General features: G+C 48.9%; 2 protein-coding genes across 3 annotated transcripts; both read right to left on the bottom strand.

Moving 5' to 3' along the window:
- Positions 1-724: 724 nt before the first annotated feature.
- On the bottom strand, positions 725-10209 carry LOC311159438 (sulfate transporter-like; the record flags this gene model as incomplete). The annotated part of the gene is made up of 3 exons (XM_084215530.1): positions 10095-10209; positions 4477-5115; positions 725-2221 (listed from the first exon to the last, which is right to left on the bottom strand). The coding sequence occupies exons 2-3, from the start codon at positions 5101-5103 to the stop codon at positions 725-727; spliced, it is 2124 nt and encodes a 707-aa protein (XP_084071656.1). The 5' UTR covers positions 5104-5115; positions 10095-10209.
- Positions 10210-12978: 2769 nt separating this feature from the next.
- Positions 12979-17200, bottom strand: LOC311159558 (E3 ubiquitin/ISG15 ligase TRIM25-like). 2 transcript variants are annotated; one of them, XM_084215699.1, is made up of 5 exons: positions 16575-17200; positions 15193-15288; positions 14395-14628; positions 14244-14266; positions 12979-13146 (listed from the first exon to the last, which is right to left on the bottom strand). In XM_084215699.1, exons 1-5 carry the CDS (start codon positions 17193-17195, stop codon positions 12996-12998), a joined length of 1125 nt encoding a protein of 374 aa, XP_084071825.1. In that variant the 5' UTR covers positions 17196-17200; the 3' UTR covers positions 12979-12995. The 2 variants fall into 2 exon arrangements, with proteins under 2 accessions (XP_084071825.1, XP_084071826.1); XM_084215700.1 differs by lacking the exon at positions 14244-14266 and having other exon boundaries at positions 13019-13146.
- Positions 17201-17313: the final 113 nt, after the last annotated feature.

Genomic DNA, 17313 nt, shown 5'->3' with positions numbered 1-17313 from the left:
TCATCTGTGGGAAAAAAAAATCATTAAATCAAGCTGGAGAAGCAGCATTTCCATGGGCACAGGCAGGTAAAGGCCTGAGCAGAAATGAGATAACCATGTCCTTGTGGCCTGGCTGAATTAGGAGGCAGTGCCAAAACCTCTGGAGGTGAGAGGTGCTTGCTTAGAAGATAATTAATCAAGATATTTTCCTGCATGTTTAGATTTGATTTCTCTATCTAAAATTCAGGGAGATTGCAAATTCAAGCACTGCCCAGTAAAGACCAGAGCAAACAGTCCCTGGCAGCCCTTCCTTGGCAAATACAAGGGTGTGGTGATGGAAAGCAATGCCAGAATGAGGGATGAGAAATAAGTTGCCTCATTCTTCAGCTGCACAGGATGTCCAGACTACTCCAAAATCCCAGTCCATCCACAAGGACAGGGTGGCAAAAAAGACTTGACCACAACTTCAGAGTGGAACTGAGACACACAAAGCTCCAGAGAGACGACATGAGATGAACAACTCCGTGCAAACCTAAGATCTGCAGATTGGCCACAATCAAGTTAAGAACTGCCTTCATTCAGCACCTCCCATGGAATCACTACCTCAGGCAGGTAAATCCAGAGAGACTGCAGAGTACCAGAGCGCTGGCACCACCCTGCCCTGCTCCCTGAGCACACACACATCGATTGCACAGACACACAGACACGTTTGCCCAGCCTTCGTTCCAACCCCTCTCTTTCCGATCTAGTTCTTGGGAGCACCTTGCCCCTGCGTGCCCAGGGCAAAGTCCACGGCCTGGTGCACGCTGTGGAAGAGCAGCTGGTCCTCCCCCTGCTTGAAGAACTCCCCTCGGAGCAGGGAGCTCCTGACAGAGGGGTTGCACTGGGCCAGCAGCACGTGGACGCCGATGTCCCTGTAGTCCTTGCAGACCTCCTTGAGCGCGCGGATGCCGGCCGTGTCCAGGAACTGCACGGCGCAGCAGTCGATCACGATGGTGTGAAACCCCACGGGCTCCAACCCCAAAGCCATGGGGATGCTGCTCTGCTTGGCCCCACACCCCTCCTCCTTCTCCTTGAGCTTTCTTTTCTCCGCTTTCTTCTTGGCTGCCTTCACCCACACGGGGTCGACCCCGGTTTGCTTGTAGAGGGCGGATTTGAAGCACTCCTTGTTGATGTAGTAGATGGGGGCCTCGAAGCGGAACACCACCACGCCAGGCTTGGTTTGCAGGTTCTTGTAGGCAGAGAGGGACTCGTAGGTCTCCGACTCGGCCACCCAGCCCAGCAGCGGCGCCTCGGGCCGCTGGGTGCGGAAGATGACGCAGAGCATGGAGAAGCAAACCCCCACCAGGAGCCCGATCTCGGTGCTGATGAGCGCCGTGGCCGCCATGGTGACGCCCCAGATCACCGTGTCCACCCTGCTCAGGTGCCACATCTTGGGCAGGTCCCTGAACTTGCGCAGGGCCCCGCGGAGGTTGACGATGGTTATGACGGCAAGGACGCACTTCTGCAGGGAGTAGAACAACGGGGCGATCACGAGGAGGACCAGGAGGATCACCAGGCTGGTCACCATGCCCGACATTTGGGTCCTGCAGCCCGTGGACTCCTTGACCAGGGTCTTGGCGAGAGCTGCGCTGGTTGTGAAGCAGTGGAAGAAGGAGGGGATGATGTTGCAGAAGCCGATGGCGTACATCTCCTGGTTGGCCCTCACGGAGTAGCCGTGCTTCTTGGCAAACATCTCCGAGAGGGACACGGTGATGGCAAAGCCAATGATGGCGATGGGGATGGCATCCAACGCCACGCTGGGAATCAGGCTCCAGACCGGAGGGCGTGGCGGCAGGAACCCCGTGGGGATGTGCCCAGAAATGCTGGAGCCGTAAGTCTCTCTCAGCTTCCCAAAGTGAGATGCCAGAGTGGCTGCCACAACCACAAAGAGCTCCACTGGAACCGGAGCCTTGAGCTTGGATTTGAAGCGCTCGTTAAGCTCTTTGGCTGGGATGAGCACCAGGAAGCACAAGAAGCTGGTGATGAGGTCACAGATGTTGGTGCTGTGGATGCTCCTGAAGATGTTTATCCAGGTGGTGATGAGGGAGCCCACGCCCCCGCTCCGAGGAATGTCCAGGCCCAGCAGGTACTTGACTTGTGAGGTCAGGACAGTGAGCGAGGCCCCTGTGACAAACCCACTCAGCAGCGAATCCGAGAGGTACACGGAGACAAAGCCCACCTGGAAGAAACCCATGGCCACCTGCAAGGAACCAACCACACACAACACGTCAGGACACAAATCCCACAAATCCCACAGATTTTGTCAGCTGGGATAAAAAAACCCAACATTGTGCACGGCCCTGGAGGATGATGCATGGTCTGAGCAGGGAGAAAAGTCTCCAGTATTCAAACCAGGCTTTTTGGGGGATCTTCATCCCCTGAACAAATGTTTATTGTCTGCTCTGCTAATTACCCTGGTGGGGAAAGAAGAAAAGAAGAAAGCCTAGGGGAAAAATCCAAACTCTACATTTGAAATACTGCCTGCTCCTGCCATTTCTCTTTCAGTTCCTCTAAACTCCGTGAACTTTGCAAGGATCTAAAACTTTCCTGGTGGCCTTTGTCTGCCTTGCACTGGAGTTCAGAGCCCGCAATAAACCCACAGCTTGTGGGGTGACAACTGTCCTTTGCCCTGCAGAAAGTTTGGTGCCTCTGACTCAGAAAGTCTATGAGCTGCAAACTCCTCTGCTGCAGATCATAAAAACAGAGATAACTGGGAACTCCATAAGAACCTCGAAGAATTACTGAAGATAAGGCAGTACTGGAACCTGGACTGGCTGGAATCAGCTCACAACCCTCAAAGGCTCCCTTATAGCATGGTTAATTAATTCAATGTTGTTCTAAGTGTAAAACATCAATAATAATTAGCTTACCTAGTTAGTATTAGTATTAACTGGTGCGAGAAGATTTTCTTTTTACGATTTGATTGTAAAGTTTCTGATACAGAGAATATGTGATTTTGGTTGGAAAAAAAAACAATTGAGGGTGTTGGCCTGTAGAGAATATGCCTAATATTCAGAGGGAATGAAGAGAAACTGATCTGATTTCTTCAGATAAAGAAACTTAATTGTATTTGTACTTGCAAAGACTATTAAGTGCAATTCACAAACTGCACCCATCCCACAGGGATGAAAGATGAAACTCAAAATCCAGTGTACCCTGGGAGAACCAGAATATTTCTGAAATAACAGGAACTTGCAGTACAAAAAGTTCCAGGTTGTGTCCAAAACCTGTGTTTTAAAGTGTCACAAACATGTTTTGTTCCCCTCCTATATATTTTGATTGGCTGTCACCCTGGACAGATGAGAACAAATGAATGTGAACTCACAAACTCAAATACCACAGCTCTGCAGTACTGCTAAAAATAATCCCATTCTGGTTAATGTATAAGACTCTAAAAACAAGGATACCTGCTTTAATTTAGGCAAGCAGTGAGTGAGAAACATATAAATATGAAATATATTGTATCCTCTCAGTAGAATCCTTTCCATGCAGTAGCATTGTTTTGGCTTCAAATGGGCAAACAGCAAATTTTTAAAAGCTCATTTACAAATAAAAGAAAACTAGAGATATTTTTACTGTCCAAAATTTTCTTCATTAAAGGCAAATTATTAAAGATTGGAATTAGGATCTGATGCACCACATTTTTGGCCCAGTGAAATGGGTTCTAATGCCAAACAAATAAACAGAGCTTCAGGCCACAGTGACGAAGGTTGTGAGCAGACCCTAAGAGCTGGAGGTGCAGGTAAAACTTTTTTTTACAAAAGAAAGGCCTTGCAAAATCAGGACTTATTACTATTTTAACTGAATTAACAGTTAGTCTGTTGAGTTTCTACGGGAAACAAATTCTAAGAGTGAAAATCAATTTGCAATCTATTCACGTGAAAAAAACAAGATGCACTTACAAAACAAGAATTCTGTCTCGTTAGAATATTAATATAGAAGAATCTTAGAAGAATATTAGAATACTAGAAGAAAATATGTAAACTATCTAAAACTAGGAAAGTTTGATAGACATGTACAATAATCCTTACCAACCAATGAACTGAGTGTCACTCGATTACTAACCAATTACATTCAAACACAGTACTTTCTAATACCATATAAAAATGAACTCTCCATAATAAAAAATATAATATTCTGCGCAAAAAAATCAGATGTCTAGTCTCATTTCTATGTCAGACACAAGGCCAACAAAAGCTCCAGCAGAAGTGTCCCACCCAGCTATCATGAATATGTTTTCCAGTTCTGTACATTATTTTGATCAGGTGCAATTTCCTTGTAAAACCAGTTTTGCCAAACGGTGAAGTGCTTTTTTTGCAGCGTGTCATTGGTTGTAAAAAGCCACTTCTTAGGTAACAAACCTTCACAGTATTTGGCAGGTGAAATCACTGCATTAAAAAGAAGAAAACCTAAACCCAACCCCCGGGAGGTGTGGACCAGCTCCAGCTGCCTTACCTGGTACACCCCGGAGATGAAGGTGAGGGTGGCAGCCACGGCCATGGCGTAGCAGCCGCTGTCACAGAGCGGCTCTGTCCCGTTCCCAGTGGCGTTCCCGTGCCCCCCCGGGCCTGGCAGGGCACTGGGCACAGCTGGCTCCAGCTGGTAGCCAGCCCTCTCCACCTCCCTGTCCACCACCTGGCCCAGCATCAGGCACACCACGCCGAAGATGCTGACGGAGATGTGGCGGGAGGTGCCGAAGATGCAGTAAATGATGCAGGAGAAAAAGGAGGTGTAAAGGCCATAAATGGGCTCCAGCCCTGCCAAGAGGGAGTAGGCAATGGACTGTGGGACCAGCAGGACCCCCACGATCACACCAGACATTACATCCCCCAGGAGGTACTCCCTGAGGTTGTATTTAGGGAGCCACTGTAAGATGGGGAAAAACCCCAAAACACAATCTTTAATTTTGGCCGGGGTGCAGCTGCAAGTTTCCTTTGCTTGCTCAACCAGCAGAGCCTTCATGTTCCTCTTCTTCTCTTGGGGTTCCAGGAACATTGTGTGATGGAAACTGCATTTGGAATCATCTCCTTCTGGCCCTTCCATCACTTCATGGATATGGTTGGTCTCTGTCATCGCTGCCATCACCAGGACTCACTGAAAACACAAAGAAAGACCATTAAACCAAAAATAAATGTACAATGTGAGACTTGAACACAGCATTTATCAAAAGCAAGGGCTGAAACTCTCAGTTCAGCAGAGAGAAAGCAATTTCCAAACAAACTGGGAACCTCTCAGCTTGCTTGGAAATTGAGAAAATGAGATTTTCAAGGGAGCCTCCTGACTGTATCCCTGTGATGCAAGGAATGACCTTTCCCAGGAGGGAAGCTGACATCCTGTGGAATACACCTGCTGCTGGCAGGGCTGGGAAATGGACAGGAATGCAGCAGCACTGCCTTTCTGGGAGGCTTCCTTGAAAAAAATCTCTGCCTGCAGCCTGTTCCACCTTGCAAAGCCAGACAGAGGGTTTATTGTAGTGCCACAGCCACTCCAGCTCAGCTGCTAAAAATTAACTGCAAGTGGGACATTTACAGCAAAGCACAGCTCAGTCTACATCTCCTGTGGGTTGTTTTTTGGTTGGTTTTTTTAATGCAGGGATTCCACCTGCCAAATACTGTAAAGGTTTGTTACCTAAGAAGTGGCTTTTTTACAGCCAATGACACGCTGCAAAAAAAAAGCACTTCACACTTTTGCAAAACTGGTTTTACAAGGAAATTGCCCCTGATCAAAATAATGTACAGAACTGGAAAACATATTAATGGGCACACTGGTAGGTGGGACACATCTCCCGGAACTGGTGCTCCAGACCGAGCTGCCCACAGACAGTAAAACAGGGCAATTATATCAATAATTTAATCCTGGGAACATACTGCCTGACTGGGAAAGAACAAAGTCTTGATGAGACAAACCCTAATGGAACTTGAGCATACCAAGTGACTGCCAGAACTCCGCTCTCCCACCTGCAGAAAACATCCAGAATTCTCCAGAAAACTCCTTAAGCCCCAACACCTGGTACCACCAGTACAGTGAGGCCATTTCAGCCAGAAACTCACTGGTCTGGGGTGAGACCCAGCAAGAGAACCCTGAGAAGTGTCACTGCCAGGCTTCCCTTTCTGGTACTGCACTCCCAGAGTGCCAAGGACAACATGGATTTGATGTGCTGCTCACATCCTCTCCGTGCAGTGCAAACATCAGCCAGACTCCTGTCCATGGAACACTCACTGCTGAATTAATTGCCCAATTAATTGTCCAATTGTCCCAAATTAATTGTACCAATTAATAAATTGCTACTGGAACTGGCAGTGCTAAGGCCACTTGAGTCTGCCCCAGAACGTGTTCAGTTAATTACCATTTCTCAAGCAGCTACAGCATCACAGAACTGTGGAGTCATTCAGGTTGGAAAATCCCTCTGAGATCGCCCAGTCCAACCACTCCCAGCAGAGCCAAGGCCTCCACTAACCCATGTGCCCACGTGCCACTTCTATAAGTCTTAAATCCCTGCTGGGATGGGGACTCCAGCACTTCCCTGGGCAGGTGTGCCAGGGCTGGACAGCCCTATTGGCACAGAAATATTTCCTGATAAAAACACTCCCTGCTACCATCCCTGCAGTGTGAGTTTCCCAAAGGTATGGGAGGGAGAAGTGAGAGGAGTGGCTTTGTGTGGTGCCTTCTGCCTTAGGACAGCCTGAGCAGAAGGAACCCACAAGGGCAGAACCAACTACAGAACCATATTTACAATGGCTTCTTCAGAGACTTCTAGAACCAATTAGAAAGTAATTCCACCCAACTAATCCAATCATGGTGTCCCTGTCCCTGGAGCTGCAGACATGTCTAAAGCCAACACACAGAAAATACCAGGGAGGAGTTTCTGTTTCACCTCCTCTCCATGCTGGGACTCCCAAAGCAGTTTCTATTCAGCACAGACCCAGACACGGAGCATCCCTTTGGTGGATGAGCTCCTGCACGCTCCCAAATAACCAAACCCTGCCACTCTGCTGGGTGTCCCTGAGCTGGTACTGAAAGGAGGGTTTCAAACACAGACCCCAAACCAGCAGGGATGGATTTTCTGTGTCACAGGGGCTGTCTCCCTCGCTGCTGTAATATCCCAGGATCACTGAGGTTGGAAAAGCCCTCCCAGCCCCATCTGTGCTCAATGCTCACCTTGACCCCAGCCCAGAGCACTGAGTGCCACGGGAAGAGTCAGGATCTTCAAATGAAGAACCTGCACTGCAAGAAGGGACATGCTCAAGATGATACAGTGATCACACCTGGAGGAGACCCCCACCCCTACCTTGCAGGTTTCCAATCTCACCCACCTGTACAGAACTGCAAATTGTGCTCAGGGATGATTTACAGCCCTCACAACCCCCCTTAAATACACAGTGAGAATCAAGGGAGTATTACAAAAGCCTGTGTCAGCTCTATTTTGCAAAAGTACATTTTGGAGCTGTATTTGCTCAAGAACTTTTATTTGTTTTACCAGCACAGAATTACAAATCAAAAGACTTCTCACTCACCCAAACCTCAGCAAATCAACACTGTAAAAGCTGAGGGGGCAAAAAAAATCAAGCCAGGCTACTTTTTATATGTAGCAATGAGTTTATTTTCTGAGATTTTAGTAAAGATTTCAGTAGTGAAAAATTCTTTTGATTCCTTCTGTCCCTCCTCCAGGACTTGCAGGCAGCTCAGTCAAACCTGGGAATTTTCTGAAATGTGCCAAGACAAACCCCAGACAGCTCCATTTGGTGCTGCTGTAAAACATCTGCATGGGAGGGGGTGCCTGGGTTTCAGCTGTGTCCAGACAGTAGGGAAATGTTCTAAGTAAAAACCTATTTGGCCGCAGAGCTCTGAGCACATACTGGCTCTTTGTGCAGACTTGCATGACAGCTTTCTCTCCATGGCATGAAAAGGACCTTTCAGGACACAGTCCCTGCCCCTTGCCATGTCAGGACAGTAGGAAATGACACAATTTCCAACACTCATTTCACCTTTTTCTGCCTCAAAGTACTGCCCTGTATCAACTTTGTAACCGTTAGCCCAGGCTTGCCTAATAAAACTGGATTTTATTCTTACACATTAAAAAAACCCGATCCTGAGAAAACACCTTTGGTTCATGGTTTGGACACTGAAGGACATTCTGTACATAGAACTTGAAAAAGGAGCTGCTGCGTTGTTTATTCTGAAAGCTGCTATTTACACACAACCCAGAATTCACTTTTATCACTCCTTTTGGCCTTTCAGGGAGTGTCTCGTTGCAACAAACTTCACTCAAGATAAAAAAACTACAAGACCCAACTGAGGAAATTTCCAGTATCTGTTATCAACTGACTGCCATAAAATGAAGATACAGAGAGGTCCTGCAGCCTCCAGAAGTCATCAGACCTCCAGACTATTTCTGGAGCCCATCTGGGCCCTTCTTTCTGATCCCATGATGTGGCAGCATCTGCCTGGCTTCTGTTTTTGGGGGAGCACTGCAGCCCAGGGCTGCTTGGACTTCATTCATCTGTGGCACATCAGAGTCACCTTGAGAGTAAGAGAAAACTGGATTGTGAAGCTCACTCACCTGCTGAAATAATTACTATGAGGTTGAAACTTCAGATGTGAGCATTTCAGAGTAGAAACGGAATCAAAAGTATTCTTGCTACAACACCCATCTCAGTTTTCCTTATTTTTCTACATTTAAATTATCATTTTATGTGATCACTCCCCAACTTCATGTACCCCTTGCTAGACAGCAGAATTCATGCACTAAAAACTAATGCTTAAATCCATTATCTAAAAAGACATGAAAAATTTCTGGAGAATTGTAAAGGTGAATCAGAAATCCAAGTTCCACACAAACTGAACCAGAGCTGGGCCCTTAGAAAATACACCCCCTAAGAATACAACAGGAAAGTATATCACATCATTTTGACAACTAAATCTTTGACCTTTCTCTTGTTGGACAACAACCTTTTTCAAATAACGCCTTTACTGTTGTGGAGCAACAAGGAAATTCAATTTTACCATGATAACACCCAGATAAGCACTGGAACAACACTGCCTGCACCTTGGAATTCGACAGAATTCTTCATATCCTCCAGCAAAACATTCAAGCCACAAACATTTACTTCCACAAAGGACTGAAAATAACACGAATAATGAAAACCACGTTTAAGGAACACATGTGGAAACAGAGCTGCCTTTCTTTTGGCAGAATAACCAGCAGCCATCCACTCATGTGGGAAAACCTGCAAAGCCGGACAACAAAACCTCACTTTTGTGAAATGTGGGATCTGCTCCCACTCCAAATATGGGATCTCCTCACTTTTCCCCAGCAGCAGCAGCCTCCTGCATTTTTGGGGAAGATCCCACGGAATCCCTGCTGGCAGCCAGCTATTCCAGGGAAGCTGTGTCACCTCCCAGGGCAGCTGAGCGCGCTGGCTGCCCTGCCCTGGCTGAAGCAGATCCCTCCAGCAGCTTCCATCCCACCCGGATTTCTCAGGGAGAGTTTCCCAAGGCTTTCAGCAAGTTATTCCCGCGTTAGGGCCCTTCTCCCACCCTTTCTGTTAGCAGGGGAAGGTGGCACACTGAGCAGCTGGGCCGGGCACTGAGGATGGGCTGAGGAAGAGCTGCCCAAAGGGATTTCCTCAGGCAGCAGCTGCCAGTTCAGCCCAGGGCATCCCACACTGCCCATCACAGCCCGGGCTGCATCCACAGAGCTGGCACTGTCCGATCCCAATGGAAACACACCGGGACCGCGCTGGATAATGCCATTGCGCTGGTCGTTGTAAAACCTGCAAGAAGAAGCCCGCAGGCTGTGTGCCCCCTGAAACTGCGGGGTTTGCCGAGCGCTTTGGAAGCCAAGGCAGCCCCGAGGGTCCCGGCAGAGCGGAAAGGAAGTGAGGGCAACAGCTCAGCTCTGAACGCCACATTCACTTTCAGCTTTTCGGGGTTCCGCCGCCTTCCTGCCCAGCTTCCCCATGGCTTCCATGGGCATTCTCCTCTCCTCCTGCTCGTTCCGCGGCTACGGGCAGGAGGTGAGGAAGGTCCGAGCCGGACCCCGCTGTCCCCCGGTCCCTTACCCCGGTACTCACCGCCCGCGGCTCCCCGGGGACCTGGGTCGGCTGGGACCCACGGACGGACGGACGGACGGACAGAGTTACAGACAGACGGACGGCCGGACAGACGGAGTTACAGACGGACAGACAGACCGAGGGACCGCCCGCCCGCGGCGGGCCCCGGCAGCACCGCCCCGCTCCGGGCAGGGAGGGCCGGGCAGAGCCGCGCCCCTTCCACCCCCCGGCCCGGGGCACTTCCGAGGGGATTCCGGGTGTGCCGAGCGGCGAGAAAGGGCCCTCCGGCTCCTTTGCTTTGCACGCAGCCCTTTTAAATTGAAAGTATACGGTTGATAAGGTGAGGTGATAATGTGAGGTGAAGTGAGATTAAACTTTGTGCAGGTGGGGAGCCGTGGGACTCTCCGGCCCCTTTTTGCCCTGGGGTACCGCTGGGATTCAGTGAAACCTGGATTCATTGAAATGAATGGGATTCATTGCAACCTGGGAAGGATGAAGCATCCTTGGCTATGTGGGTATTAGAAATCCCAGGTTTCTGTTAAGTGCTCTGCTCTTGTCTCTGGGCTGGAGGTTCAAGGTCGGAGGGGCCATGCCCAGCCCTGTCTGCCTTCCCTTCCCTTCGCACAGAAAAGCAGACGTTTCATCTGAAGTCAAACATTGCCCAATATTTGCATTCCAGATGGAACCTTGAATGCAAACTGTCAAAACCCCCCATCAATACACAGTTGGAGCAAAGGAGGCCAACTTCAAGCCTGCAGAATTCATGCTCTTGTCTTTCAGTGTTAAGCAAATGCTGTAAATCTTCCTGTAGAAATACTGAATATTTCCATAGAAAACATTTCCTTTCTCCATGAGGGTTTATTAGATGTCATGGTAACCAGAACAGGCAATTGCAATGGAAATAGAAGAGCTGCCTCCCTCTCCCCTGACTGTCCATTGTCAAAAACATCAGTGACTGGCTTCCCAATCCCTTTAGGGACTTCCACAGGAGTTTTAATTGAGTTTGAAGTATATGGTGACTTCAAGACAACCACAGCAAATCCTTGGCAGGAGTGACATCTATGACAAAAGCCTTCAAAGCCTATTCTGCAGGGACTCTGCAGAATCCTAATAAGAAATCACAAACCCAAGCTACGGGTGTTCCAGCATTTTCATTCTTGTTCTAGAAGCACAGACTGTGGAAAACTTGGATCATCAATACATCATGTCTTCATGGAAGAATCAGGGAAATAATATCTTCTTGGAACATGATAGTAAAAGGAAAAAAAATCCCGAGCATTATTATTTTTCTGGACCTAAAAAAAAGTAGGCTTTTTTCCTTCTTACTTTTAGACTGATTTTCTTAAAAATGGGTGGAAAAAATCCAAGCAATTATTTAAGGTAATTAAATAATTCCACTTCCAAGTGCTTTCCTCTTCTCGAGGTATATTAAGCTTTATGGTTAATATATTTCTGTGCTGAGGGAACCTTTGGCCTTGGAGAAATGTGCCTCTGGGCTCCTCACGCTGCAGAATCTCCTGCCAAGGAGCTGGGGTTTGCTGGCACACAAATGCCAGCATGTGCCATCTGCCCATCCCACTCAGCCTGCCTGGCAAACCCACTGCTTCTCCAGATCACATCATCTTTGGAATATCAAAGCTCCACAGACCAGTTGGTCAGACTGCAAAGTAATCCTGGAAACTGCTTTGCTCCACAGAGCAGGTACTCCTGGGCAGCCCTGGGAGCCCTCCCTCCTTGCCTTTTGCCCAGCAGCTCCCTTTTGTCCAGCCCTGCCGTGCCCTGGTGCCACCTGGCACATTGCTCTCTCTGTGATGGTGTTATCAGCCCTCTGTCCATAAACCCTACAGGCAGTGGCTCTCCCTGGCTCTTCCCAGGCTCCCAGCTCGGCGTTATCACCCAGCAGATAAGGGCAGCCTGTGATTTCCCCAGCTCTCAGCTGCTTTGTGTCACCTGGCTCCCAGCCTTGAGTAAGGAGCCTCCTGCCTTCCTTCAGTCCTGTCCTCCTGGCACTTCCCTGCCCAGTGCCCTGGTCCTGCGGGTACAGCTCCATGGGAGGATGGCTGGGTTATGCTGACAGTGGTTAAAAATGAGTTATTAACTCTCCTTGCCCTTCCCTCCCCCTACAGCTCGCAGTGCACTGAGCTTTGGGCCTGAAGTTGCACGTTCTTGCATTAAGTTTGGAGATGGAGAAGATGGAACTGCCTGGTTCCCATCTGTGAGTTCTGTCAGAGCTGGGACAAACCTTCCTCCCCACCATGACCTGCTGGGCTTGGAAGGCCCTAATTAATGTCACACACACAGGTCTACGTGTGGCACGTCTGACTTACTTAGAAAACCCATCAGACTAAGTAACAGGAAGAGGCCCATCCTAATGCTTGAAATGCATTTAATTTAATTCAGTCACATCATTCAGTGCTTGGCAAAATCAAAAAAGAAGAGCTAAAACGAGCTGCTTTTAAAGGCTTCCATCAAGGATGAGACAAATGCCAAGTAAAAATTGAGTGGTTGGAGGTGAGAGGGCGTAATACAAAAGGAAAGATGCAATGAATCAGACTTCTTAGGTAATCAAAATACTTAAGCCATAAAGATATCAAAAAGAAATAAGTTCTGTCCTTATCTCAGGACTATGCATGTCACAATTATACTGCAATCAAGCAAAAGTGTTCTGCACAAACATCTGTGCAGAACTGCTGCACTTTCAGTGTGTGCCCAGAATTTGGGAAGTTGATGGGAATGGGAAACCACATCAGAGAGAGGAGAAATTGGCCTTGCACTGCTCAGGAGCAGACCTCGTTATCCCCAGAAACCTGCCCCCTGCCCCTCCCTACAGCTCTCAGTACCCCACACCAGCCCCTCACACCCCAGTGGAAGGAGCTGCCAAGGACTGGGGTCCCTGTTTCCCATGGTGTCAGCACGGCTGGGTCAGGGCCGCTCACTGCGCACATCGTCCAGCAGATAGTCCAGCTGCAACAAAAACTTCTTTTTCTGGGTTTCATACTGGCTCATCAGTGTGTCATTCAGCTGCACTGCCTCCACCTTCACATCCTCAGTGACCAGATCCAGACTCGCAATCCTAGGGCACACAGAGTCATTGCACCAAGGAAAACCATCCAGCACCCAAAGGTAACAGAATTCTTCACTAGGACAGAGTCTGCAAAGAGGAGAGCGCTTTGGCAACATGAATTATTGGGTTAACTGCCCTTTGTGAAGGTTGAATTCCAATTGTTACATACTGTTATTTATTTGGCAATGCCTTTTGCTGACTGACCTGCACTGGAACTTTCAAATGCTGATAATGAGAGAGTAGGAGGTGTTTTGATAACCCCCATGTGTGAACAGGGCCTTGACTTGCTGCAGGCAGCTCTTACTGTTGTAGCAGTGCCAGAACTAGAATACCAAGTGTATTAAATGGTGCCCAGGTTTCTGGAAAATTACCTTGATCCCACAGGCTAGGATGTGACTTGCAGCACAGCTGTGAGTAACCGACCGAGCTGCAGCCCTGAGGTACGTGGTGATTCCAAGCTCTCCTTACAACCCGAGTTTGAACTCAGTTTTAAACTGTGCAAGTTACCGAGGTGACATCTCAAATTCCAGGTAGATGTTTGAGCCAGCTCTTTGTGCAGCTGGGGCCTGCAGTGCTGCTGCAAAGCCTCTCGTGGATCTGGAACTGTTGGTGTGCTGTTGCACCACTGAATTACAGCTGACACCCAGGCATCGCATAGGAAGTGGTAAGTTACAAATTAAAGATAATAATAAATCCTTCTAGCTACCAAGCTTGTCTGCAACTCAAAAACTTGCTGGGAAATGAGCTGGTTATCTCTGCTGCCAAAGGCTGTTCCCTGGGAACTCAGCTGTGGGAGGGTCACCAATGTGCATCCAGGACAGTGTTAATGTAAACAGAGCCCTAGAGGCTTCATTCCTGATAAAAAGTTTTCTGGTAATACAAGCCAGCGGTTTCTGTGAGAATCCAGCCAGAAAACCAAAATTTAAAGGGACAAGTGTAACAGCAGGCAGGGATGTCTCCATCCCTGTTACTTGTGTGTATGTGGTGCCCTCTGGCTCAGCTGGAATACAGAGCAGCTTTGCAGCATAGGGTGGTGGGGTTTGATCCCAGTTTTCAACACCATATTTTTTCAAATAAGAAAACAAATGTTATGAAGTGGAACATACCTGTCTGTGACTACTTTCAGATCCTACCAAGAGGATTGTTAAAAAAAAAAAAAGGAAAAATAGGAAAAATATCATTAGTGTGATTTTCAGAAAGGTCACCTGGCTGAGAAATAGGCAGATCCATGAAGAAAAGCAGAATACCGCTGCTTACTCTGAAGAAGAGGAAAATATCTGGTTGCTCTTTTAACATCTGCAAAGCCTGAAGATTCTGCTCAGCCTGGTCTCTCTTCTGTTCCATTTCCTTCCTTGCCTTGGTGACAACTGCCAGGTCCTCTTTCTCCTTACACCGAATGTCACTCAGGATCATCCTCCATTTCTTATCAAGCTCTGCCTTTATACTTTTGAACAGCTGTTTTAGGTCAGAAGTCAGTGTTTTGGTATTGTTCTAAATGAAGAGATAAGAAAAAGGGACACTGGCTCAGAAACTCCACCCTTCAGTTTAGTGCCTCTGCTTATCAATTAGGATTCTATCTGTCCTTTGTGCTGGCTTTAGAAGGAAGCAGACAATAAACATTTGCTTGGAAGATCTGATTCAACAGAGGCTTTTCAAAATTAATCCTGATATAGTAACAAAGTCAGTTGAATTTCTTGAATTGAATACCAATGTGAGAGCTTACTGGTACACAATGAAAATCCCACTTGTAGATATAAATTGCTTTTCTTTTATTAAACAGGTAGAAAACTTTAAAAATACATAATCTTATGTACAATCTGTGGGCTGCTAGTCCTGCAACCTGGTCTGTGCAACCACAATACAGGATGGAATCCTCCAGCTGGTTCCTCCTGTAGAGGAGCTGGAAGGCTGCAATGAATCTGAGTTTCTGGCAGTTTCTCAAACCACTCTTTTCCCTGTCTATTCATCTGCTTCTAACAGTATAGTTTCCATGACTTATTGCTGTGAAATTATGAAGGAAATATGCTCTGAATTAGCAATAAGCCTGATACCAACCTTGATCTGATTCTTGCTTTCCTGAAGCTCTTCTAGGGCAGTAACTAAATCACTTTTAGATTCCTGCAGGTCTTTCATGATGCTGGAGAGTTTAACCTGGCAGAAGGAAGGACAGCACTGAACTTCCCAGCAGAAACAGCTTCAAATCAAAGGGGCAGTTTGTGGAGCTGGTGAAATCACCATTGTCTCACACATCCCACTTCTGATTGGCAGCCCTGAAACTATGATATGTAACTTGGGGGAGGAAGTTAGTTTGCAATTCATATAACTGCAAAGGATGCTTCTGCTAATTCCTGAGGAGGCTGTGACCTGTCCTGAGGTCCAGAGCGAGCCATTTCCTGCCCATGCACTGGGTTCCTGCAGGGTTTTTGCTTGGGATCTAAACTGAGCCCAGATATTTCAAGTGCAAGGCAGTGAGTAAGCACAGGGAATGCATTTACTCCCCTCAGTCTCAGCTGATTTTGGAGTATTTCAAGGACGGCAGCTGGACTCAGAGGCAGGAATATGGAGACCCCATGTTTCTTGTATCTACTGGGATACTGGCTTCACAGAATTTGTGGCAGAGGGAGGAATCCCAGGATCACTGAAATTGGGAAAGGCCTCTAAGGTCATCGAGTTCAACCTGTCACCAATCCCCACCTTGTCAGGCAGCCCAGAGCCACGTCCAGTGGTTCCTTGGACACCGCCAGGAATGGGACTCCACCACCTCCCTGGGCAGCCCCTTCCAATGTTTAATAACCCTCTCAGTAAAGAAACTCCTCCTGATGTCCAACCTGAACCTCCCCGGCACAGTTTGAGACTGCATCCCCTCATCCTGCCACTGGTTATTGGGGAGCAGAGCTTGATCCACCGTGCTACAGCACAGACCAGAGCCCAAGGGAAGGACCTCGAGAGGGAAACTCCCTTCACCACCCAAAGGTCAACAGCATGGCATTCCCAGGGCTCTGTGGAGGAAGGGATTTTCTAATCCCTGCAGGAATACTTCTCAATCCCAGCCAGGAACGCCGCAGTGAGGGCGGCTGGCAGTGCCGGGGCTGCACCTCACTGCCGTGGGGCAGCGGAGCCTCTCGCTTAGGGGAGCAGCCCTGACGGACCCCCGCACCCTGAGGGACTGACCCACGCTTATCCCGGCCAGCCCCGAACACCTTTCCCCGCTCTTCTCCCTCTGCTTAGCTGTTCACACTGTTCTGGTAACACACAGGAGGGAATGAAAAGCAAATTCCAGCCCAATGCACCAGTCCCTTGCTGGGGGCGGAGAAGAATTTCCCGGGGCTGCCCTCACTGCCATGCCCACTCCCTGCGGAAGCTCCACCGCTCTGCCTGAGGCTTTCTCCCGTCCTCGCGGCCAGGGTACGGGCCACGGGCACGGAAGAGCTCCCTACCAGCTCTTTGTCGTGTCCCTCCTTCATGGTCATGACCTCGTGGCCCTTGTGGGCCCCGGCCATGAAGCAGAGCACGCAGATGCACTTCTCCTCCCGCAGGCAGTAGCATTCCAGCAGCTTGCCGTGATCCCGGCACCTCCTCTCCTCCGCCTCGCCTGCTCCCACCTCCACCAGGATGTGCTCCTGATGGAAATCCCTGGCATTGTGTTTGCTCAGATGGGCCTGGCACAGGGACGCCTCGCAAATCAGGCAGGTTTTCACGGCCGGCTGGGGCCCATCCAGGCACTGCTCACAGGAAACCACGTCCATCTTCCCCTTCTCGGCGCCTTCGTCCTGCTGGACGCTTTCTCTTTGAGCTTTGGAAGCGGTGGCCTTAAATGCCTCCACGATGTTGCGCAGCTTGAAGTTGGTGTGTAGCTCCCAGGTGACACCCAGGTCGGCCATGCATGTGGGGCAAGTCCAGAGGACCTCGGAATACAGCGCCTCCTCAATGCACACCCGGCAGAAGCTGTGGCCGCAGCTCAGCGACAGCGGCTCCCGGTACAGCTCCAGGCAGATGGGGCAGATGAGCTCGGCCTCCAGGCTGCCAGCCCCTCCACATCCCTGCCGAGCTTTGGCCATGGCTGCAGCAGGACCACAGAACCGAAACTACAACCAGAGGCAGGCAGCCGGCCCAAGGTCTTGCCAGCCCTCCCCGTCCAGCCCCTTCCTCCGCCCCAGGCCAGGCAGAGAAGTGTTT

The sequence above is a fragment of the Fringilla coelebs genome (genome assembly GCF_963513975.1).
Source record: "Fringilla coelebs genome assembly, chromosome: 15".
Taxonomy (NCBI): Eukaryota; Metazoa; Chordata; class Aves; order Passeriformes; family Fringillidae; genus Fringilla; species Fringilla coelebs.
This window is presented reverse-complemented; position numbering and strand designations above follow the sequence as displayed.

Coding starts and splice junctions, on each gene's coding strand:
- LOC311159558 (XM_084215699.1), bottom strand. CDS start 17,195: ATGGCCAAAGCTCGGCAGGGATGTGGAGGGGCTGGCAGCCTGGAGGCC. Junction 15,289..16,574: donor AGGGACACGACAAAGAGCTG/GTAGGGAGCTCT, acceptor TCCTTCTGCCAG/GTTAAACTCTCCAGCATCAT. Junction 14,629..15,192: donor AAAGCAAGAATCAGATCAAG/GTTGGTATCAGG, acceptor CTCTTCATTTAG/AACAATACCAAAACACTGAC.